We start from the raw sequence: 26,741 nt of genomic DNA on the forward strand, positions 1-26,741 counted from the left end.
CGAGCTTAAATATGCAGAGGCTCCACCTACTTCCTGTTACATTACTTCACAACTGCCAATCAGCGTTCATGATATGACGCTATCGTCAAAGTATAAAAGTAGGAAATACACTAATAACATAAATTGATTCATTTAAAATGTCTGATTAACAGATAGTTAGTAAGTGTACAGCTTATTTATATTTTAGATAAAAATAGTAAACTACGATGTGTAATAGTTGTGCCCTCTATGGGCACAATACAAAAATATGACTAAAGACAAAATAATCGAATTTATAGAACTGCTTGAATGCACTTTAGATTACAATTATTTCTCTTTTAATACTAAAATCTATTGTCAGAAAGATGGCTTAGCAATGGGCAATTCTTTGGCTGGGACAGTTGCAGACATTTTCGTGAACCACTATGAGACGCAATTCCTGAAAAATAACCCTGATATCGCAAATAAAATCATATATTACAAGCGATACATAGATGATACACTATTGCTTTATAATGGTTCAAAGGATGAAATTGAGAAGCTTGCTATAAAATTAAACTCTATGCATCCGAAGTTACAATTTACGGTTGAGCATGAAAATCGAAAATCTATTAACTACCTAGATCTCACTATAACTAATACCAATGGGAAACATTTCTTCACCATATACAGGAAACCTACAACTAATGATGTTATTATTAATGCCACATCATGTCATCCTGACAAATATAAAAAAGCATTTTTTATGTCTATGATACACCGAATACTAAATTACCGCTAGAAGCTAATGAGATCAAAAAGGAAATGACCATCTTAAAACAAATTGCAAAAACTAACTCTTTCGACACACGACAGGTAGATATCATTTTTAATAAAGTGCAACAATCACAAAGTACTCCACTAATAGGTAATCCAAAATATATGAAGATGACATATATGGGAAACATATCAGATAGAATTACTAATTTATTCAAAAATTCTGGAATAACAATAGCATTTACAACTGACAATACTTTACAACAAAAATTAAGACATACTGTAAGTAAAGATAGTGGAAAATTTACCAGATCAGGAGTGTACAAGATCCAATGCAGAGACTGTGAGAAAATATACATCGGCCAAGCAGGTCGAAATTTTGCAGTAAGGTACAAAGAACATACGCCGGGTACCTCACGAACAAAGTCTGTATTCGGCCATCATATAGCATTCAATAATCATGCTGAGAGGACAGTAGAGCAGAATTTACAAGTTCTTCATTATGCAAATAAAGGCTTACTTATGAACATCTTAGAAGAAATCGAGAGATATGCTCATTTGAAAACCAAATCATCAATGCTGCTCAATGAACAATTAGATTTTCGCGAAAAATATTTTTACGACCTCTTTGACGAAATTTTATAATAAAAGCACCTACTCTTTTGTTTTAAAATATAAGAGTAGTTATACCCATGGCAAAAGCTATGTATGTAAAATATGCTGTACAACATATAAAAAATTTTATTAAATTGAAATTAATTATTATAAAAACTATTAGATCGATGAGTTCTAAAAATTTTATCAGCGGTCTCATCAGTTATTCAGACATACATAATGCGGAACGTACTCTTGGCTGCTACCCTACTGCTATAAAGAATAGTGCTATGAAAACTACAGTTAAAGTAAGACGATCTGCAACATCCAACAAAGATGCAATTGTGATGTAGGCGACTCGGTATAACCGATATATACCACAACTCCAAGGACTTTCACATCTTTGATGTAAATGACACTGTAATAGTATTAAGGTTGCCCATAGAGGGCACAACTATTACACATCGTAGTTTACTATTTTTATCTAAAATATAAATAAGCTGTACACATACTAACTATCTGTTAATCAGACATTTTAAATGAATCAATTTTATGTTATTAGCGTATTTCCTACTTTTATACTTTGACGATAGCGTCACATCATGAACGCTGATTGGCAGTTGTGAAGCAATGTGACAGGAAGTAGGCGGAGCCTCTGCATATTTAAGCTCGTGCTCAGCACTCACAACCATCAGTTGACTTCGTAGCAGCTGAGGAGAGCTTCGCCTACCATCCTAAGGGAGCCATGGGTATAATTAATTTTATTTTATCTTGTTAAATTTTGATGTCATTAGACACTTTCATTTTATTTAATGATTGGTTTCCAGTATTTCCTAAAATTAATCCACAGGTCTGATGATGGTTATGTAAAAATAACCAAAACCGGTTACCTACATCATTGAAACATAAATGGTGTGATCAAGACTGAACTTTAGTCAAAATATAATGAGGAGGTATTGATTAGAATTGGGGAGAAGAGGAGTTTGTGCCACAACCTGACAAGAAGAAGGGACCAGTTGGTAGGACATGTTCTGAGCCATCAAGGAATCACCAGTTTAGTATTGGAGGGCAGTGTGGAGGTACTGGGAGATGAAGAAGCTTGCACAGGATAGGGTAGCATGGAGAGCTGCATCAAACCAGTCTCAGGACTGAAGACCACAACAACAACAACAACAACAACAACAACCACTGATGCCGAGTTGGATCAAGCAGTGAGTGCCAGTGATGAGCCAGTCAATTTGGAATTATCAATTACTTTGTACACTGACATGTTCCACAACCTTCCAGGAGAAGAAACTGATGAAGAAGATGTTACTAAGTGGCTGAATGAGGAAAATTGTGATACAGACCAAATCTTAACAGGTAAATAAATAATTAAAAGCGTGCAAGAAAGTAATGATGAAAGTGATGAAGAAGAGGACACAGGAACAGAGAGCATGAAGATTTCTCACACTGCTGGTGGTGAAGCTGCTGAGGTCTTCCTGGAGTGCATTATGCAACAACCAGATACATGCAGTACTGATGTAATGCTTGTAAAGGGGTTGTGTGATAAAGCATGGGACCGTCACTTATCATCATTGTGACAGTTAAAAATTAGGAACATGTTTCATAGTGCGTGATACGACTGTATAATTATGTACAGCACACACTTAAGGACTAAGTTTGAAAATTAATGTATTTTTGGATTTAATAAAGTGTATCTTCTATGTTTCAAAATTGTATCGTTCAGTTTAATGAAGTACAGTACACTATATCCCCTATGTTTTCAAAATAAATAAAAAACAAAATAAATGAATAAAATGAATTTCAGACACTCAATAATCCGGCACTTTCACTAATCCGGCACCTATATGTATCAGGAATGGCCGGATTAGCGAGCGTCTAGTGTACATACATAGATACAGAGAGAGAGAGAGAGAGAGAGAGAGAGAGAGAGAGAGAGAGAGAATAAGTTTCCCATGTTTATCAAAATGTGTCACCTGCTATACTACTGAAGGTGCTTCTGGCATGCACACACACAAAGACAATTTACTTAAAGTAGGTGAAAATAACAAAAGTACAATAGTAAAGAAACAAATAAATTGCAAATTACAGGATTCAAAAGAGTTTTCTTCACCTTTTAGGTGGTCCATTAAATTTTTGAAAGCCATTTGCACAAATATCATCAGTTCGTTCTCATGACAGCCAGCCAGAAACCTCAAAACTAAAGATCGACGTAGCTGTGCTGCTGCTTTGCCTGTAGATTTTGAACCAGTTTTTGTCAGCATTTTACTGTAGACTATCCTGGAATACAATTTGTTAATGAAGAAAAGGTTATTATTACACTGAGAGTTAGAAACACTGTAGGTGCATTTCTGTTTCGGTAATAATCAAGCAGCTATGCTGCTGTAATAAGTTCTGCTGAAATAGTATATTTACACTTTTACATTTTCCATTGTTAATGGTTTGTTCACTAGATGAACTGTTTATAGATATCTGTATGACTTACCTCATAATTATAGGTATAAGTTTCTCACGGTGTTCAGTTTGAATTACGTCACTTTCTTTGTCAATGCGAAACATAGTTATTTCGCTTTTGAACGTTTTATCATCTAACAAGTTGAACAAATTAGGCCTAGAACAAAAAAGGTGTCATTTTGTTCTGACAGGCAGTTGATGTATTCCACATGATAAAGAAAAAATTATAGTACTTACTGGTATGGAAGAAGAAACTTGTGTTTATATGTAAGCAAGCAGCTGAGTGCCAGCTTCTGGACATCATTATTTTTGTGCATCAGCAGATCATAATACAACTTACTTAACTCTGATTCTCTAAAAATTGCTTTTGGATTCCGAAGTTTTGCAAAGACACTCATATGTGCAGCAAGAGTCCTGTGACAAAGGTAGTGGACTTAATAAATATTACAATGTATTTCCACATAACGCAAAGTTAGTTAAAAACTATCTGCCTACATTAGACTTTATTAAAATTCTAATGATTCTAATACATAATAAATGGAGAACATTGCATATGTTTCAATATTTAACCTGAGAACAATTGGGTAGCATCACCTAAGACAGTCACTATTTCAACAATGTAGGAAAAGACAGATTGCTACTTACTGTACAGAAGACACATTAAGTTTCAGACAGACACAATTAAAAGACACTTGCATGGAGCTTTCGGCCACAGCTTCATTTGCAAGAGAGAAACATACACCATTCATACACACAAGCAAGAATACCTCATGCACACGACTGCTAACTCCAGCATCTCGGGCCAGGATGCAACTATCACATGGGATGCAAGCAGCAATATGGAGGGGGCAGGGAAGGGGAAGGGGAAGGGGATAGTAGTGTACAGGAGGGCTGAGTGACGAACACTGTCTAGTGGAGTGTGCAGGGAATAGAATGCCAACAGGTGCAGCATCTGGAAATTGTGGGGCAAGGAGGTGATATCCCTTCCCCTTCCGGATTATTGCTTGCATCCCAAGTGGTAGTTGCATTCCGGCCTGAGATTCTGGAGTTGGTGGTCATGTGTGCATGAAGTTTGCGTGTATGAATGGCATGTACTCCTCTTTTCCAAATGAAGGCTGTGTTCGAAAGCTTACTGTAAGTGTCTTTTAATTGTGCCTGTCTGCAACTTGTCTTCTTTACAGTAAGTAGCAATCTGTCTTTTCCTACATTGTTGATATTCCTACATGGAGTTTCCATTGTTTGAAAATCACAATTTGACAGGAAAACTACCCACCACAGTCAATACAGTTCATGCCATGAGAATCAACTTTTCTTATGCATATAAGTACTTACTGAGTCTTCTGATAAAAGCTTAAATTATAACTTTTCTCATGACAATAAGTGCTTACTGATTTTAAGTCTTAGGTTACTGTGGCTTTAAAATACAGTTACCTCACAAACTCTTTAGCAGTCATTGTTCTTTCTTTTGGAAAAGTTATTTCTTGATGAACCACAGCTTCTTCTGGTTCTTCTTCACTGTCACCTGAGCTTTCATTCTCATTTGTCAGTGTATCTGTCTGCAACGCTGTATCTTTTCTTTTAATATTCACAGTTTTTGCTTCCTGTACATTTGTTCTAAAAAATTCATCCCTGGAGACAAATAAATAGTGTGTTACAAGTCAGTAATTGCAGGTATTATGTAGAAAAACTGATACATTATTTTTTCTGTAGAATTTATTATGGATAGTCACAATGTATATTTTTCATTCGCTTATTTTCAATTCAGTACAACAAAACTACCTTATTAATAAATTGAGCATAAATTATTGCATGTCTCTCTCTCTCTCTCTCTCTCTCTCTCTCTCTCTCCCCCTCCCCCCCCCCCCCCCCCCCCCGCCTCCTCCATCTCTCCTTTGGCTCCATCTTCACTCCATTCTGTTTGTCTACTTGTATGACTACGACAACTGTTTTATCTAAACTTTTCCCTTTATTCTTTATTCTACACTTTCAAATTCACTATTTGATTCCCTTCTAATTTCTACCATAAAGTCCTATTCTCCTCTTTATGATACAAAGTTACTACTGTACACACTTTTCAATGAGGTCTCCAGCTGTGTACTATAGTTTGCACCTCATTCATTTACTTCTTTGATTTATGATGTGCATAATAAGTGCATGAAGTTTTCAGCTTTGTTCAATAACTTGAGTTGTTGCAGAATCTGAATTTCAACATGGTAATTAAATTGCTTTCAGCTGTTATCATCAATTTTATACCGTGTGTCCCACTAAGCCTTACAGCAGACAACAAAAAGTATTCACACATGATCCTCAGACTGTTGCCTTTATCTGGTCTCTAGATGAACAGTATACCCCACTGGGTCCATAAGATATCCCTATCTCTGATACTAACAGTAGATGCACTGCAACTCAGAATCTAACCTTTAATAAATCCCCAGAAAATCATTTGTGATAAAAGATATATAATCAGAATTGTAATAAAAATTAGTTACTGGAATTATTCAAACCAGTCTTTTAACAGCCATATAAACATGGGAAAAAACCTGTATAATTTCTTCTTGTAACATAATAAAGAAGCCATTAAATGTAAAAAGCAATAACGTATATTATATTAATTATATTGTTTGTCTGAGTTACCATGTACTCCAATAAAAGAGTATAAACACAATATTAAGTTTTCATTCAGTCCCCAACGAATACCATTTGAGTCCAAAATTCAATTATATTGGTAATTGAAGTACGGGGGCAGGAGTGATTACTGACCAATGAGATTCCAAAAATGTGCTTTAGATGCAACTTATGCAATAAATAGATCCTTTGAAGCTTTGAACACGGCACTAACAGTAATAAAACTATTCCATGAAAAATGAAATCTATCAAGTTCAATGCTTACATAATATCAGATTAGAACTGAGGACGCTTTTACAGATATAACCCCATAAGAAACTTCGAGAACACTCCAAGGGAGTGTTGTAGCACTGTTAGTGTTCATAATATTCAAACCATCTGGCGAATAACATGGGAAACTGTGTGAAACTACTAGCAGATACAGTTGTACATATGAAACCTAGAAATGCTAGAAAATTGTAGAAAAATGAAGGAAGACCTGCAAAGAGTCAGCACTTGATCCAGGAACAAGCAACTGACCCTCAACATAAATAAATGAAATGTACTGCGCATTAACAAGTGGGAATACCCATTGTCGTTAGATTGCACGATAGTTGATAAACACAAATGGTAACTACTGTTTTACTTATAAGAGTATGCATCCATAGTTATTGGAAGAATCCTAAAGAAATGTAATTCACCTATAACAGAGGTAGCATACAAGACTCTCAATTGATCATTTCTCGAGTACTGCTCATCAGTGTAGGAACCTTGTCAGGTAGGATTAATAAAGAAGATAGAGGAGATAAAAATAATGTTTTGTCGCAGATTCATTTAGTGAGTGCAAAAGTGTCACAGAAATGTTCATCCAGCTCCAGTGACAGACACAGACAGAGCACGTCAAGCTCCACTGACAGTCTTCTTAACAGTGCACTATTTGCGAATGGAACATGAATTAGAGGGACTCGGGGAGGGGGGGGGGGGGGGGGCGGGGGATGACAGTAGAGCACAAAGTACATTCTACCACATATCGTTACATGGCTTGTGAATATACATGTAGATGTGGAATTTCAACTGTTCCATTCTCTTAGTGCTTCATATATGCTCTCTCTCTCTCTCTCTCTCTCCCCCCCCCCCCCCTTTCTCTCTCCACAATATTTTCAAATCCAAGGTTGAAGCATTCCTTGTGGTACACTACTCACTTCTGTATAGTAATTCCCTGGAGTAGCTAAGAATTTTTCTTTGGAATGTGTTGTTTATTTATATACTCTGTCATAATTTTTTGGTGTTTAATTCTTTTGTTTGTAAATTTTCAAATCAGCATTCTGTAATATGTACTGATTTGGTAGCACTGGCTTGCATGGTCCTACATAACTTGAAAAATAAATAAATAAAGCCATAAGTTTCACAGCTTTTGCCTTTAGTATTCTGACAGTTGTAGTGCATTTGTTTAAGTTCTGATGTGACCACAATATTCCAGGCCAAACAAAGAACAGTTACATGAGCATAACAAATTTGGTATTAAAAAAAAATAAAACAACGAACACTAATACTTTGCCACGTAGTGAAGTCTCCTTTTCTTATACAAATGAATTTACAACAATACAGCTGCTTTCACTAAAAATTAATTCTGTTATTACTGTAGAAGTAAAAAATGTGCTTTAGGGTACAAAAATAAGGAAACCACTTACTCCACGAAAGATAAGAAAATTGGAGATACTTCCTTATTTTTTACTTCACATATTTCTGGGAATTCTGCAAATGTTTTCCAAAGCAAAATGCGGTAATTTACATAATCAGGCTTATCATTCATCTCATTCAGAGACACATATGACAACTGCAGAAATTCATCTGAAATAAAAAGAATATTTTAAGGCCATCATTATAATTAACCTTAGACAATAATAACACAGCTTACAGCAAACATTAAAAAATTATTCAACTATAGTAAGTGAAAATGCAAAAGTGTACTATGATGAGTGTAATTTTTTCAAGAGATATTGGCTGAGGAAACATTTGGTACAAATACCACTGTGGAACAAAGAAACATTGATTTGTTTAGGGCATTCTGCAAGAACAGAGGATGTTAAGACCTGATATACTGGATCTGGAGCATTTTTCACCTGATCAGTATAGTTTATGAATCAACATACTGATGCAGAAATTCCACATAAGGAAAAAATCACAAATTATGAGTATCTGCATACTGACACCAAGTTTCCCCTTGGGCCTGAATGGACAGGGGAAGTGTAAAATTTGTGGCTACAATTGTATGTGGATGATCAAAATGCGGCACAAACAAAAAGTATAGTGTCATACATATAAGGGTCATAATGTGGAACATGCTAAGATAATGTAGTTAGATAGACAAAAACTCTACTCACCAACTAGTGGTGGAACTCACAGATAAAAGAACGTTATAATTAGGCAACCTTTCAGAGCCAGTGGCAGAAGGGTTGAAGGGGAACGAAGAGGGGTGAAAGAATAGGACTGGAGAGATCTAGGAAAATAAGTGTAGTTCGGAAAAGTCACCCAGAACCACGGGTCAAGGGAGACTTACTGGATAAGATAAGAAGGAAAGACTGATTGTTGGAGACTGCACGGGACAGTATCTGAAAACCTGGGAGATTAAAGGGGAAAGACAAGGTAGTATGCAAACAGAGATTACTGATAAAACAGTGTACAATTTAATAAGAGTGTAAAGCTAAGAACACTGTATGTGACTGAGGCAGGAGGGGGATGGCGAAAAATAGACAGGTAAGAAAATGAAAGATGTAGAAAATTAAACAGGGTGAAAAAAGGAGTAGTTACTGTGAAGAAATGCTGAGATGGAAGAAATTAACGTAAATTAAGGCCAGGTGGATGGTGAGAACCAAGGACATGTTTAGCGCTAGTTCCCAACTGTGGTGTTCTGAGAAACTAGTGTCCGGGGGGGAAGAATCCAGATGGGGTGTGTGATGAAACAGGCAATGAGGTCTTTACTGTCATGTTGTAGAGCATGCTCTGCAAAAGGATATTGTGCATTGCCAGTATACACCCTCTGCGTAAGCCCATTCATCCTAGCTGAGAATTTGATGGTGGTCATGTCAATGTAAAAGACCAAACACCATTTGCATAACAGCTGGTATATGACCTGTGTTGTGTAAACATTGTTCGCCCTGTTCCATTGGCATGACTAACACCAAATTATCAGTTATGATGAATGAGCGTAGGCAGAGGATGTATAATGGCAACACACAATATCCAGTTGCAGAGCATGCTCTACAAAATGGCGATTGTTACCCTTCCCCTGGAACTAGTTTCTCAGAATTCCACAGGTGGGAATTAGTGCTAAACCTGTCCTTGGTTCACCCATCTGGCTTAATTTACATTTACTCTTATTAATTTGTACACAATGGTTCAGCAGTAATCTCTGTCTTGCATATTACCCTGTCTACCTCCTTTAAGCTCTCAGGTTTTCAGATCTCATCCGGTGCAGACCACAACAATCAGTCTTTGTTTCTCATCCGGTCCGATAAGTCTCCCCTGACACGCAGTTCTGGGTGACTTTTACGAAATCTACCCCTCTTTCCTAGACCTCTCCAGTTATTTTCCTTCACCCCTCTTCCTTCCTTTTCAACTCTTCTGCCTGAAGTAGGAGCCACTGGCTCCAAAAGCTTGCTTAATTATAATCTTTTATGTGTGTTTTCTGCCACTGCTTGGTGAGTAGATTTTTTTATTGATCTAATTAATATTATATTGTCAAAAATCGATTGTTTTCATTGGAATACACAAAGAGGAATATGAGGGTGGGTAACATCTCACTAATAGGAGAGCTGTTGATGGTTTGATGTTATTGTACTGGGTGTTTCAGAAGAAACAGGAAGTATTTTTGGATGTGGTATTATAGACTAATTTTAATAAAGCATTTCATATAACATGTATTCAACTTGATTGTTTATGAGATACAGCTGGTTACAGATATGAATTCTCATTTTGCATGTTGGTAGTCCCGTTGCTATGGATTTATTTATTGTTAGTCATTTTTGTTTGGAAGTTCAAGTTGTGAAGCTGATTTGAGTTTACTGAATTGAACTTAAGTTCTTTGAATTTTTCGACATAATTTCAATTTAATTGTGGTATTTGTTGGTTGGTTGGTTTTTTGGGGAAGGAGACCAGACAGCGTGGTCATCGGTCTCATCGGATTAGGGAAGGATTGGGAAGGAAGTCGGCCGTGCCCTTTCAGAGGAACCATCCCGGCATTTGCCTGGAGTGATTTAGGGAAATCACGGAAAACCTAAATCAGGATGGCCGGACGCGGGATTGAACCGTCGTCCTCCCGAATGCGAGTCCAATGTCTAACCACTGCGCCACCCCGCTCGGTGTGGTATTTGTGTATGGGGGATTGTAATGGAAACAATGCTGCTTGTAAGGAATATGGTAAATGATTTCCTACTTGTAAGAGTACCACACTGAAGAGTGTTTACTTACACTTCCCCTAAAATTGCGAGAGGCTGGGGCAGTGCCCAGCACTCATTTTTCATCTGAATGTGCAAATAAACAGAGTGTGGATGAAGTAGGCAAGATTATTCAGTTGGTACAATGCAGTCCTTCAATAAACACATGCAAAATTTCTACACATATCGGTATTCTACATGCAAGAATAAGGCAGATATTACACATGTATGGCATCTAGCATTATCATTTCAACACCTTCAAGAACACTGGAGGCAATACTGACCTTACGACTTATCTTAGAAGAAAGATTAAGGAAAGGCAAACCTACGTTTCTAGCATTTGTAGACTTAGAGAAAGCTTTTGACAATATTGACTGGAATACTCTCTTTCAAATTCTAAAGGTGGCAGGGGTAAAATACAGGGAGCGAAAGGCTATTTACAATTTGTACAGAAACCAGATGGCAGTTATAAGAGTCGAGGGACATGAAAGGGAAGCAGTGGTTGGGAAGGGAGTAAGACAGGGTTGTAGCCTCTCCCCGGTGTTGTTCAATCTGTATATTGAGCAAGCAGTAAAGGAAACAAAAGAAAAATTCGGAGTAGGTATTAAAATTCATGGAGAAGAAATAAAAACTTTGAGGTTCGCAGATGACATTGTAATTCTGTCAGAGACAGCAAAGGACTTGGAAGAGCAGTTGAATGGAATGGACAGTGTCTTGAAAGGAGGATATAAGATGAACATCAACAAAAGCAAAACAAGGATAATGGAATGTAGTCTAATTAAGTCGGGTGATGCTGAGGGAATTAGATTAGGAAATGAGGCACTTAAAGTAGTAAAGGAGTTTTGCTATTTGGGGAGCAAAATAACTGATGATGGTCGAAGTAGAGAGGATATAAAATGTAGGCTGGCAATGGCAAGGAAAGCGTTTCTGAAGAAGAGAAATTTGTTAACATCCAGTATTGATTTAAGTGTCAGGAAGTCATTTCTGAAAGTATTTGTATGGAGTGTAGCCATGTATGGAAGCGAAACATGGACGATAAATAGTTTGGACAAGAAGAGAATAGAAGCTTTCGAAATGTGGTGCTACAGAAGAATGCTGAAGATTAGATGGGTAGATCACATAACTAATGAGGAAGGATTGAATAGGATTGGGGAGAAGAGAAGTTTGTGGCGCAACTTGACCAGAAGAAGGGATCGGTTGGTAGGACATGTTCTGAGGCATCAAGGGATCACCAATTTAGTATTGGAGGGCAGCGTGGAGGGTAAAAATCGTAGAGGGAGACCAAGAGATGAATACACTAAGCAGATTCAGAAGGATGTAGGTTGCAGTAGGTACTGGGAGATGAAAAAGCTTGCACAGGATAGAGTAGCATGGAGAGCTGCATCAAACCAGTCTCAGGACTGAAGACCACAACAACAACAACCTTCAAGAAAACAGATGAAGACAAATGACTGGGTGTTTGTTACTGGCTACTTATAAACTGCCGAGTGAGCCTATTAATAGGGCTTACTGATGAAGCCACTTTCATCTACGATGGTACAAGTAACACTCGTAGGTCACACTGGAGATCTGACGAAAACTTGTATGCCTTTGTGGAGACACATTTTGAAGAATACTTCTCCGTAATGTGTGGTGTGGTATGATGGACAGTCAGTTCTTTGGCTCTGTTGTGTAACAGCATCGTCTCACAGACTTCATTATCTAGGTATTCTTCCAGCAGTATTAGAAGAGGTCTGTTATGCTACAAGGATGAGTCTGTTTTCCAGCATGATGGGGCCTCTCCATATTGTAGTCATCAGATGACACATCACCTAAATCTAACATTCTCTGGAAGAGGAATTGGGCCAAGTAGACATGTTTCTTGACCACCACAGTCCCAAAATCTTACCCACTTTGGATTTTTGCCTGTAGTGATGGCTGAAACGTGCAGATAACTAAAAACAAGTACACACAGGAGATAAACTGATCATTCAGATTATGATCAGTGCTGCTCTCACAAACAAATACCAAGAGAACCTCAGAAGAACTACACAAAGTGTTGTCATGAGAATTCAAAAGAGTATTGAAGTATGAAAGGGAATTTATGTAAACTAAATATTAACTTAATCATTTGCCTTTGCTTAACACGTTCTGAAAGTACATATTTGGGTTATCTTTTAACAGCCGTATCTCTGTGTAATGAATAAAAGCTGGACCCATGGTTGGTTGATTGATTTGGGGGACGGGATGAAACAGCGAGGTCATTGGTCCCATCGTTAGAGGGAAGGATGGGGTAGGAAGTCGGCCGTGCCCTCTCAAAGGAACCATCCCGGCATTTACCTGAAATGATTTAGGGAAACCACGGTAAACCTAAATTAGAACAGCCGGATGCAGGTTTGAACCACCATGCTCCCGAATGCGAGTCTAGTGTGCTAACCACTGCACCATCTTGCTTGGTTGGACCCATGTCATAAGGAACATTTTACTCGAATTAGTCTATAATACCACATTCTAAGATATTTACTATTCCTGCTGAAACACCGTGTAAATTCAGGATTTTTGTGAAACCACATGACGTGGAAGGACAAACGAGGATTCTTAGACATGAAATGAAATTATAGTATGGCATTACTGGCCAGCAGATTCCATCTGAGATAGTTCAGCTGCCTAGTGCAAGTCTTTCTATTTGACACTACTTTGGCAACTTGTGCATCAATGATGATGAGATGAAATGATGAGGGCAACACAGACACCCACTCCCCGAGCACAAAAAATCTCCAACCAGCTTGGAATCGAAACCAGGACCCTTGGGTCTCGAGGCAGCAATGCTAACCACTAGATTACAAGATGCAGACTCTCAAAAATTACAGATTTACTGATCATTGTGTTTTATCTTAGAATGAGTGTGCTCCCTGCTACCCTTGGATAAGCAGCTGCCAGCAGCAAGTCGTATACTCTTAGCTCACTTATTTGTTACATGGTTTAATTCTTAATGTCTTTGCATGTTTTTGGATACTAGCATAGTTTAATTCACAAATTTCAGGCGTATTATAGTATTTGAGAGTCGTAGCATCGCGTTTTAGCACCTGAATAGTGTAAAATCGCATAGTCTCCTTCTGCCGCCGAGCAGTGTGTAGCAGTGTGCAAGTAGCAGCATTACTGCACTTACTAGGCAATCTTGTATTTTAATAACCGTTTAAATTTTGTGTCGATTTGTTTGTGCTCTCTGTAGATTAGTTCAGACGTTCTTTGCACAAAAGCAATTAGCATGGATACGGACTGCGACTGCTGTGTTCGGATGTGGGCTGAGCTGGCATCCCTTTGCTTCCAGCTTCAGGCAGTGTTGGCTTCAGTCACAAAGCTTGAGGCTGTTGCTAATGGGTATCACTGTGGGGGTCCGGACGGGGGTTTGTCAGGGACGGCCAGCTCGTCCCACACATCCCCTGATCGAACTTCGGCTACGGCTGCCTGGGATACTGCCCACATTGAGGCTGACCCCTCACCCGTGGTAGAGTGGGAAGTCGTCTTGAGGTGTGGCAGGAGGCGAAAGACATTCCAGAGGGCTCAACGGAAGGCATCTCCAGTTTGTCTGACGAACTGGTTTCAGGCTCTGTCTCCAGCTGATACTGATCTTCAGCCAGACATGGCTACTTATCCTGTTCCAGAGGTTGCCCCTCAGTCTGCAAGATCCGGGCGGTCACAGAGAGTGGGCGTACTGGTTGTTAGGAGCTCCAACGTCAGGCACGTAAAGGGGCGCCTTAGGGATATGGCTGCAATGGAGGGGAAGAAAACCAATGTGCATTCTGTGTGCATACCAAGGGGGGTCATTCCAGACGTAGAAAGGGTCCTTCCAGATGCCATGAAAGGTACAGGGTGCACTAATCTGCAGGTGGTCACTCATGTCGGCACCAATGATGTGTGTCGCTATGGATCAGAGGAAATCCTCTATGGTTTCCAGCGGCTATCTGATTTGGTGAAGACTGCCAGTCTTGCTAGCGGAATGAAAGCAGAACTCACTATCTACATCGTCGACAGGACTGACTGCGGACCTTTGGTACAGAGCCGAGTGGAGGGCCCGAATCAGAGGCTGAGACAGTTCTGCGACCGTGTAGGCTGCAGATTCCTCAACTTGCACCATAGGGTGGTGGGGTTTTGGGTTCCGCTGGATAGGTCAGGAGTCCACTACACACAGCAGGTGGCTAGACGGGTAGCAGGGGTTGTGTGGCGTCGACTGGACAGTTTTTTAGGTTAGATGGCCTCGGGCAAGTACAGAAAGGGCAACAGCCTCAAAGGGTGCGGGGCAAAGTCAGGACATGCGGGGACCAAGCAGCAGTCGGTATTGCAATTGTAAACTGTCGAAGCTGCGTTGGTAAAGTACCAGAACTTCAAGTGCTGATGGAAAGCACCAAAGCTGAAATCGTTATGGGTACGGAAAGCTGGCTGAAGCCAGAGATAAATTCTGCTGAAATTTTTACAAAGGCACAGACGGTGTTTAAAAAGGATAGATTGCATGCAACCGGTGGTGGCGTGTTTGTCGCTCTTAGTAGTAGTTTATCCTGTAATGAAATAGAAGTGGATAGTTTCTGTGAATTATTATGGGTGGAGGTAATACTCAACAACCGAGCAAGGGTAATAATTGGCTCCTTTTACCGACCTCTCGACCCAGCAGCATTAGTGGCAGAACAACTGAGAGAAAATCTGGAATACATTTCACATAAATTTCCTCAGCATGTTATAGTCTTAGGTGGAGACTTCAATTTACCAGATATAGGCTGCGACACTCAGATGTTTAGGACGGGTGGTAGGGACAGAGCATCGAGTGACATTATACTGAGTGCACTATCTGAAAATTACCTTGAGCAATTAAACAGAGAACCGACTCGTGGAGATAACATCTTGGACCTACTGATAACAAACAGACCCGAACTTTTCGACTCTGTAAGCACAGAACAGAGAATCCGTGATCATAAGGCTGTTGCAGCATCCCTGAATATGGAAGTAAATAGGATTATAAAAAAAAGGAGGAACGTTTATCTGTTTAGGAAGAGTAATAGGATGCAGATTTCAGACTACCTAACAGATCAAAACAAAAATTTCTGTTCTGACACTGACAATGTTGAGTGTTTATGGAAAAAGTTCAAGGCAATCATGAAATGCGTTTTAGACAGGTACGTGCCGAGTAAAACTGTGAGGGATGGGAAAAACCCACCGTGGTTCAACAACAAAATTAAGAAACTACTGCGAAAGCAAAGAGAGCTTCACTGCAAGTTTAAATGCAGCCAAAACCTCTCAGGCAAACAGAAGCTAAACGATGTCAAAGTTAGCATAAGGAGGGCTATGCGTGAAGCATTCAGTGAATTCGAAAGTAAATTTCTATATACCGACTTGACAGAAAATCCTAGGAAGTTCTGGTCTTATGTTAAATCAGTAAGTGGATCGAAACAGCATATCCAGACACTCTGGGATGATGATGGCATTGAAACAGAGGATGACACGCTTAAAGCTGAAATACTAAACACCTTTTTCCAAAGCTGTTAAACAGAGGAAGACCGCACTGCAGTTCCTTCTCTAAGTCACCGCACAAACGAAAAAATGGCTGACATCAAAATAAAAGTCCAAAGAATAGAAAAGCAACTGAAATCACTCAACAGAGGAAAGTCCACCGGACCTGACGGGATACCAATTCAATTTTACACAGAGTATGCGAAAGAACTTACTCCCTTCTAACAGCCATGTACTGCAAGTCTATAGAGGAACGGAAGGTTCCAAATGATTAGAAAAGAGCACAGGTAGTACCAGTTTTCAAGAAGGGTCATCGAGCAGATGTGCAAAACTATAGGCCTATATCTCTGACATCGATCTGATGTAGAAATATAGAACATGTTTTTTGCTCGCGTATCATGCCATTTCTGGAAACCCAGAATCTACTATGTAGGAATCAACATCGATTCGGGAAACAGCGATCGCGTGAGATCCAACTCGCTTTATTTGTTCACGAGACACATAAAATATTAGATACAGGCTTCCAGGTAGATGCCATTTTCCTTGACTTCTAGAAGGCATTCAATACAGTTCCGCACTGTCGCCTGATAAACAAAGTAAGAGCCTACGGAATATCAGACCAGCTGTGTGGCTAGATTGAAGAGTTTTGAGCAAACAGAACACAGCATGTTGTTCTCAATGCAGAGACGTCTACAGACATTAAAGTAACCTCTGGCGTGCCACAGGGGAGTGTTATGGGACCATTGCTTTTCACAATATATATAAATGACCTAGTAGATAGTGTCGGAAGTTCCATGCGGCTTTTTGTGGATGATGCCGTAGTATACAGAGAAGTTGCAGCATTAGAAAATTGCAGCGAAATGCAGGAAGATCTTCAGCGGATAGACCTTGTAGTCCTGTGAAACTGTCAGAAAAAAGTCTGTACGTTGCAAAAGGTGGGGTAGAAGATTTTATTTTTTTTAACTCGTTCATATTGTTGGAAAGGTTAGAAAACCAAGTTTTGCCAACAAAATTTCTCTTGGGAAAACTTTCTGCAGTCCAAAAACTTCAAAAATTTCGGACTTTTTTCAGTTTTTTCAAAATATCTCAGTTTCATTTGCTCCTATCGCTTTGATGTCTATTTTCTTTTTTAAAGAGCACAAAATTCTCTACAAATTTGATTTTTACCATTTTTTTCAACTCCCAATATCTAAGGCACTACAGCGCGTCAAAAAATACCAATTTTTCAAATTTCGTGCAAAGTGGCAAATTACCTAATTTTTGAACATTGTTATTTCAGTTTCTATTTGTGTGGTATAAACATGTTACTCGTCATGTTATTCATTGGAATTTACCATCTCACTCTGCTGCAGGGCCAGGACAAACAGCATCATATTCAGTAACTACGAACACATTCACGTCGGATTGCGTGAAGTTTATTTGTGTTACGATATGTAATACAATTGCATGCAGGTGCCGTACATTTTCTACAGTTGATTGACGTTAATGATCAGTTATAAGAAAAAGTATGTAGGAATTGTTCTTGATGGTAACATCTGTCATTTCAAGAACCAAAGACTTTGGAAGTTTTGTCATTGTAGGAGAAGATGTTGACCTGCCTGTGCTCATGACCGGTTTGGAGCAAGGCATTGAAAACTTATTTTTCTTAAAGCCAGGAAGAGGAAATGCAGAAGACAAGTGGTTTTCCACTCACCTTACAAGTTTGACAGTGAATATATTCTGTTCACTCACGCCTTTAGCGGATGTGATACAAAATCCGCTTTTTTTGGTCAAGGAAAAAAAGTGCTGCAATATTGTTGCGAAAAATGAACACCTAACCTCAGTGCTTTGCATGTTCAATAACCTGCATGCTACCCGTAAAGAAATAATAACAGCAACAAAACTGGTTACTATCGCATTGTATAGTGGAGGTGTCAGCAGTTCCCACACACTAGACCATTTGCAGTACCAGCTATTCGCCAAGTCTGCCACAAAAAGCAAACTGAATCTTGCACGGTTGCCACCTACACTAGATGCTGCACAACATCATTCGTTGCGGACTTACCAACAAGTCCAAAGTTGGATGGGAAACTGGAAACCTCCTGAGAAATGGGGCTGTAATCACAGTGACCACGGTCCAATACCCGTTATAATGAGCCAAGGTCCAGCACCTGAAGCACTTCTTCACATTGTTTCATGCTCATGCAAGCTGAACTGTGCCAGAGCGTGCTCCTTCAGAAAAGCTGGTTTGAAGTGTTCTTCAATTTGCAAGAAATGTATTGGGGTCAACTGTGAAAACGTGCCAAAATTTTTGTATGAAGACAGTGAAGAAGATGTTATGGAGGATGTTGAGGAAACCGCTGACGAAATCAACGAACTTGCTGAGGCTGACTCGCTGTTTAAAGAAGAGGTCAATCTGGGATCAACTCTAGGTACAGACCCTGAATCCGTAACTCAAGGTATTTCTGGTGACACTGAGGTACCTGGCCCATCAAAACGTTGGAAGTGATGCTCATATCTGTCTCAAGTGCGCTAATGTGCGATATTACAAGTATTACACACCCAGAACTGTCAACATTTTTTAGTAACTGACAATGCATTTTAATTGTAATAAAGCTACTTATTTTTAATGTCAACTGTGTGGCTTTTATACACAAGAATAATTACCTATCTTATTAGGTTGCCTATTGCAGCTAATAATAGTTCAGTTTCCTGAGACAATTTTTTTTTTTTTTTTTTTTTTGTGTGTGTGTGTGTGTGTGTGTGTGTGTGTGTGTGTGTGTGTGTCCCTTAATGATGTATTTTTATATTTATAGTTTTACAAATACCAGGGCTGAGGTGGCCCATAGTGAACTTCAGGTAGTGATGTAAGATAAGAATCACAATAGTTGGGTGCCCAGCAATCCTCATGTTGCATACAGAGAAATTGAACACTTGAAAGTGAGGTGGTAAATTCCAACATATAACATGATGTATAATGTATTTATACTACATAAACAGAAACTGAAAAAATAGTGTTCAAAAATAAGGTATCTTGCCATTATGCTCAAAATTTGAAAAATTGGTATTTTTTGAGGCGCTGTAGCGACTTAGATATTGGGAGTGGAAAAAAATGGCAAGAATCAAATTTGTAGAGAATTTTGTGCTCTTTAAAAAAGAAAATAGACGTTATAGCGATAGGAGCAAACAAAACTGAGATATTTTGAAAAAAAAAAAAAAAAAAAAAAAAAAACGGAAAAAAGGCCAAAATTTTCCAAGTTTTTTGACTGCAGAAAGTTTTCCCAAGCGAAATTTTGTTGGCAAAACTCGGTTTTCTAATATTTCCAACCATATGAACGAGTTGAAAAAATAAACTCTTCTACCCCACCTCTTGCAAGGTATTTGACTGGACTATTGGTGCAGGGAGTGGCAACTGACCCTTAACATAGACAAATGTAATGTATTGCGAATAAATAGAAAGAAGGAGCCTTTATTGTATGATTATATGATAGCAGAACAAACACTGGTAGCAGTTACTTCTGTAAAATATCTGGGAGTATGCATATGGAACGATTTGAAGTGGAATGATCATATAAAATTAATTGTTGGTAAGGCGGGTGTCAGGTTGAGATTCATTGGGAGAGTCCTTAGAAATGTAGTCTATCAACAAAGGAGGTGGCTTACAAAACACGCATTCAACCTATACTTGAGTATTGCTCATCAGTGTGGGATCCGTACCAAATCGGGTTGACGGAGGAGGTAGAGAAGATCCAAAGAAGAGCAGCGCGTTTTGTCACAGGGTTATTTGGTAAGCGTGATAGCGTTACGGAGATGTTGAGCAAACTCAAGTGGCACTCCCTGCAAGAGAGGCGCTCTGCATCGTGGTGTAGCTTGCTGTCCAGGTTTCGAGAGGGTGCGTTTCTGGATGAGGTATCAAATATATTGCTTCCCCCTACTTATACTTCCCAAGGAGATCATGAATGTAAAATTAGAGCGGCGCGCACGGAGGCTTTCTGGCAGTCGTTCTTCCTGTGAACCATACGTGACTGGAACAGGAAAGGGAGGTAATGACAGTGGCATGTAAAGTGCCCTCCGCCACACACCGTTGGGTGGCTTGCGGAGTATAAATGTGGATGTAGATGAGTTGACTAGTGTCAAATTTCATTTCATTGTTTCATGGCAAATGATTCCACTTAAAAAGTTAACTCACTTTTGAACAAAGAGCAGCTTTCAGTTAAATCTTCAGTCTTCATGGGAGCTTTTATGTGAACTGCAGCCAATCTTAACTGGTCACCAAAGACAGACCAGAAGTCTGAAAGTTGCATTCCTCGAGCATACGAAGAAATCAACTTGCCAGTTGGTTCCCACAAAAGTTGAAAATTTATATACAATGTGCCAAGCAGGTGGTGTAGTGGAACCTGAAAAAACACACATTCTGTAGAAATACAACTGAATAAAAGGTTATAATTAAAGGTGGGGGAGGGGGGCTTGTGGCACTTTACATTCAAAAAATATAAAATGTTGCAGGATTTGAGAAGTGATGACAAATTAGTTTGTAATTTACTAATAGTTGTGCAGTTAATGCTTGATACCTGCAAATATAATAATAGCACCAAAATTTTCAATTTCAATTCACTCTTTACTTACTCTTTAATAATAAAGCAAAATAACTTACATTTAATAACTTCCTGCCATTAATGAAGTGATAAATAAGAGGGTCATTCAATGAGTAATGCAACACTTTTTTTTCCTTGGCCAATTTCGTTTGAAAAATGTGGACTTCATTGTGGGACGTCGTGGAATATTACTGCTTCAGCCCCTACAGTTTTACAAAGTTCCGATAGGTGGCGATGCTATACGTAACCTTCAAAATGGTGTCTATAATAGAGGTGTGTTCCAAGCAGAGAGCTGTAACTGAGTTTCGTAGGAACCTGCAGAATGTCACATGGCTGTGAACTAAAGCACAAAGAGTCATCGGCTGATGTGTCCGTCATAACTGCAACAAGGTCAAGCACATATGTTCAATTTACCGCATGCTGGCTGTCCACACACAGATGTGACTCCTACAATGTTGAAATGTGATGTGTCTCTCATTCAAGGTGATCAACGGATCACAATCAAACACTTCGCTGTTCAGCTGGATGCCACTGTTGGTAGTGCTGACACACTCATCCACCAGCTGGAGTACTAAATGGCGTGTGCCTGCTGGGTTCCTTGAAGTATGACAGAAGACTATCAAAAGTGACAAAGGACCATCTGTGTGGAATTGCTTGTGCATTACAAGGCTGATCATGACAGTTTTTTGTTGAAAATTGTTGGCTCTGATGTTGACCAGTGGAGTGGTACCATGTAGGCATACAGGCTCCTCAATTACGGTGGTATAAGGCTGTCGCACTGAATTGAGATTATTTTGAAAGGTAGGGTTTTGTAGCCAAAAGAGTGGGGAATAATCTGGCATATTCGAACCCTGAATAAAACTAACCCGCTTTCAGGAAAAAAAAAAAGTGTTGCATTACGAACTGAACATCCCTCATACCACGCTTTAATTGCATCTCATTTAGTTGCTTGAGTGTATACATGTACAATGAAACATTTTTAGGGCTACCCTTATGTATTATGCATAGAAAATAACATTTTATGCAATTGTAATTTTTATTTCTATCTGCATAATAAAATAGGCATTTGTCAATTTTACAAATCTGGAATTTAAATGATACTTCTAGCACCTAAACTATGTGGCAATTTTTACCGACAATGAGTCAATTTTAGCTAAAATAATTCGATATACTGTTTTATTTAAGTACAGTTCACTTAGCTTTTATCTGGTTTTGACTTTATGTTAGTCATCTTCAGACATATTCGGTGTCATCAGATCAGTTGGACCAGCATCTGGTGGCCAGTTGTGTTACACACTCAAAGGCTTCTGGCCAACTCCAATGCTGATGCAAATCCAGATTCTAACTTAGGGCAAAATGACAATTTTGCAGCTCAGTGAGAGCCTGTTTTCTACTACAGGATCAGTTTCCAGTAACTCTAATGAACCCACTACATTGCAGATGCAACAGCATAGATCTACACTAGGTTGCATATACATGCTAATACTGCAGGGCCCTAACGCCTCGCTATGACTGTAAGGGTCAGGGAGGTGGGAGGAGAAGCCCATATGCACTTAGTTCATATCAACTGTTTCACAAACATTCATTCTATGTAACAAATATAATTACAATGATTTCCTTTGACAGAAATATTATGTACACTAGTTAATTTGAAACATGATACTTCATTGATTTCACAACTGCTTTGAGATTTGACTCAAGTTTTGTCCTACACAAGAGCAAAACTGCCCGAATTGTTATTCCTAAAGTGGTTCCTACTTTTTGATTTTTTAATGTTTGTTCTGGAAAAAGCTTGTTCAGATATACAATAAGTTGACTCAAGGAGGCTAGTTAACACATTTTAGTACTTTATCTATCAATAACTTTTAATTCTTTCATTGACACAACAGAAATTCAACGGAATTTAATTCACAATATTTCATCATTTTGCTTGTTGAAAAGTTACAGCTGAACATCTGGTGAATATTGTAGCAAAATGGTTGCTAAATAAATGTAGCAATGGCTTTTTCTTGTGAAAATCAGAAAAATGAGCCTTAAAGGCTGCTTTAAGTAATCAACTTTTTCATCACACATACTCTTAGAGATGACTTTAAATTTTTCTGAGACTTTCTTGTAGCTAGGAAAGTGTACATAATTACTTGAATTCAGCTGGGTTTGAAATAGATTGAAATTGTTATTGTTGTGGTCTTCAGTCCAAAGATTGGTTTGCTGCAGCTCCCCATGTTACTCTATCCTGTGCAAACCTTTTCATCTCTGAGTAACTACTGGAACCTACGTACCTCAAATGAATCTACTTACTGTATTCATCTCTTGGTCTCCCTCTACAATTTTTACCCTCCACAGTGCCCTCCTATACTAAACTGGTGATCCCTTGATGCCTCAGAACATGTGTTACCAAACGATCTCTTCTTCTAGACAAGTTGTGGCACAAATTCCTCAACTCCCCCAATTCTATTCAGTACCTCCTCTTTAGTTACTTGATCTCCCCGTCTAATCTTCAGCATTCTTCTGTAGCACCACATTTCTAAAGCTTCTATTCTCTTCTTATCTAAACTATTTATCGTCCATGTTTCACTTCCATACATGGTTACACTCCATACAAATACTTTCAGAAACAACTTCCTGACACTTAAGTAAACTATACTCGATGTCAACAAATTTCTCTTCTTCAGAAATGCTTTCCTTCCCATTGCCAGTCTACATTTTATATCCTCTCTACTTCGACCATCATCAGTTATTTTGCTCCCCAAATAGCAAAACTCCTTTACTACTTTAAGTGTCTCATTTCCTAATCTAATTCTCTCAGCATCACCTGATTTAATTATACTACATTCCATTATCCTTGTTCTGCTTTTGTTGATGTTCATCTTGTATCCTCCTTTCAAAACAGTGTCCATTCTGTTCAGCTGCTCTTCCAGGTCCTTTGCTGTCTCTGACAGAATTACAATGTCATCAGCAAACCTCAAAGTTTTTATTTCTTCTTCATGGATTTTAATTCCTACTCCAAATTTTTCTCTAGTTTCCTTTACTGCTTGCTCAATGTATAGACTGAATAACATCTGGGATAGGCTACAAGCCTGTCTCACTTCCTTCCCAATCACAGCTTCCCTTTTATGCCCCTCAACTCTTATAACTGCCATCTGGTTTCTGTACAAATTGTAAATAGACTTTCACTTCCTGTATTTGACCCCTGCCACCTTCAGAATTTGAAAGAGCGTATTCCAGACAACATTGTCAAAAGCTTTCTATAAGTCCACAAATGCTAGAAACATAGTTTTGCCTTTCCTTAATCTAGCTTCTAAGATAAGTTTTAGGGTCAGTATTGCCTCACATGTTCCAACATTTCTACAGAATCCTAATTGATCTTCCCCAAGGTCGGGCTCTACCAGGTCTAAATTACAAGGAAAAAATGTGATGTGGCTATAAAGTTGAGTAATCAATTGTTTTCTGTCTTGAAGCAACAAATTTAATGTTTTTAAGTAATGAGCAGTCAAAATTTTGAGTCACATAACCAACCTGAATTTTTTAATTCACAGATAATTTTTATGGTGACATCTGAAGAACTAAGTTCCATGTCAAAGTTGATACCTCAAGATGGAACCACAAGTATGGACAGCTGATGCCTCACGCAGAAGCGAATGAGAAATGTTGGATAGACATGATGTCAATGATTCATCAAAAACCACTGCATAGTATGAAAATTTCTTTGAGAAATTTTTTAACTGATCCTTTATATTTGCCACCATTGCAGTAATTCTCCTCTGCCTTAACTGAATTTTATTCAAAAAATTTAACTGATTTTGGGCACATTTTTTTAGAAGCTATCTTGAATCAATTTTTGACAAAATCTTTGTCTGTAAATAGCTGACAGCTGTTTGCAACAAGGTGAGAGGTTTCAAAACTTATTTCTGTTGCAATTTCAGAATTTTTAACAAGTTTTCTGACATCACTTGCTGACATGCCAATCTTTGTTTCAAGGAAGAAAATTTCTGTTTATGTAGTCTTTCTTATGGCTTAAATAATGCAGAAAGTAGTCTTTTGCAGTTCTCTTTAATTTGTATTACTCTGGGGTGGCTGCAAAACTTCCACAAATATGGCAAATGAAATTATACAACAACTGCACAAAAAATATTTTTTAGTCCAGCTATCATGAAACTGCCAATTCTTATCCCGTAATTTGTGTTTCCTTTTTGTTACACTTTATTCATTCTATGTTTAATTTCAGACCTTGAAATGGAGACAGTGTAGCTTCACAATGTCTATGAAGAACAAACAAAAATGTTTGAATACTAAAATACGATTACAGTATAAAATTTTCTTATATTACTGGTGACTGAAGATCATGAAAGTAAATGCTTACAGGTGCACAAGAACTTAATGATTACCTTCAATGTAAAAAGTTCAACACACTAATGAGTATGTTGATAAAGCTCACCGACGAAATGAATATACTGTGAAATATACAAAACACTAACTGCTAAACAATGTCATTCCCTGCAGACCCACAAGCTGTTCTCATTGCTCTGACTGCCTTCTTGTGCAAGTGTGCAAATTGTAAAATAATGTGCTGTGAGACAAGTTACTACTCTCAACTGGGATTCCCCTGCCCCAATTACAGCTAGAACGGCATGGCTAAAATGAACTAATGTTTATGAGGGCCTACCCTTTTTCTTCTATAAGGAAATAAAAGATGGGTAAAAAGAGGTTACAAGAGCAAACGGTGAGGAGTGGGCTGCTTGGAGTGCATTTGTAGTCATGAGAAATTTCCACCTTTCCAGCCTCAGAACGCGGTACTCATTCACAGTTATGGCAGTGAGTCCAGGTGAGTGAGTGGAACTGTTTTCAGTCCCAAGGAACAATGAAGGAAATGTGAAAGATTAGAGCTTCATGGCCCATTGTGGATGAGGTAATTAGCAATGGAACAGAAGCAAACATAGGTCAAGTATGGGGAAGGAAAAAATGCCATGTTATTTTTCAAGGAATCTTCTCAGCCAGAACTTAAATTGGGACAGTCAAGTGTGGATTAAAACCTATTTATCTAAAATATGATTCCAGTCATTTAACAATACTCATACACAATAACTATGCCTCTCTGATATATCACTAAACAACATCCTATAATTGCACAATGTGTGAGTTAGCTAGGGAAACTAAAAACAGTGGCTAGAACTCAATGACACTTCCACAGTCCACTCAACTAAACCAGATAAAGAGAAGAAGCATGACAGCAAAGAAGACATGATTGGAAAAAACAACTTTTACTGAAGTCTCTGACATGGATTGCCACCACATAGTAACACATAAATAGCCAGTTTCAGTTACGTGTCCTCCACTGTAGACCCTGGGATAAAACCATTGCTACCTTTCCCAGACTGTTCTACACATAATCTTAAACATCTTTATTTTCTGACACAGTTACAATTATATTTTCATATAACTGTTTCCACCCCCTCAGGCAGTCATCATCAGATTCACATGCTACACAGGAGGACCATGCACTGAGAGAGAATGCATGGTTCTCTTGTGCAGCACTAGATCTGGAGACGGAAAATAAAAACCATTTTAACAATGTAGCAACACCATTTCCAGGTAGTAAAAACACCATACTTTACACCACTGTTGCCCCCATAAAATAAGTTTGGTTCCATTGCACCAAACATGTACATATACTAACTGTTTGTAGCTCATGAAGTGCATGCAAAATACACAATGACTATGCAATTGAACCATTACGGAACACTGAGACAGGAAACCCTCAAAAGTGACTAATTAACGCGTAGATTATGGGAAAAATAACAACATTTCAAGCAGATACAGGTGCATTGGCTTCCCTGACAATTTAAAGCACATTTTGACTCTC

General features: G+C 38.5%; 1 protein-coding gene across 1 annotated transcript in view; it reads right to left on the reverse strand.

The window, feature by feature from the left end:
* The window catches only part of LOC124625459 (small subunit processome component 20 homolog), a 208,888-nt gene that overhangs the window by 133,698 nt on the left and 48,449 nt on the right, over nt 1-26,741 (reverse strand). The window contains exons 9-14 of the mRNA XM_047149176.1: nt 20,476-20,683; nt 8,082-8,241; nt 5,218-5,415; nt 4,024-4,200; nt 3,818-3,943; nt 3,446-3,612 (exon numbers count right to left, since the gene is read on the reverse strand). Coding sequence (XP_047005132.1) covers nt 3,446-3,612; nt 3,818-3,943; nt 4,024-4,200; nt 5,218-5,415; nt 8,082-8,241; nt 20,476-20,683 — 1,036 coding nt within the window. The remainder of the gene's footprint in view (nt 1-3,445; nt 3,613-3,817; nt 3,944-4,023; nt 4,201-5,217; nt 5,416-8,081; nt 8,242-20,475; nt 20,684-26,741) is intronic.

The sequence above is a fragment of the Schistocerca americana genome, chromosome 1 (genome assembly GCF_021461395.2).
Source record: "Schistocerca americana isolate TAMUIC-IGC-003095 chromosome 1, iqSchAmer2.1, whole genome shotgun sequence".
NCBI lineage: Eukaryota > Metazoa > Arthropoda > Insecta > Orthoptera > Acrididae > Schistocerca > Schistocerca americana.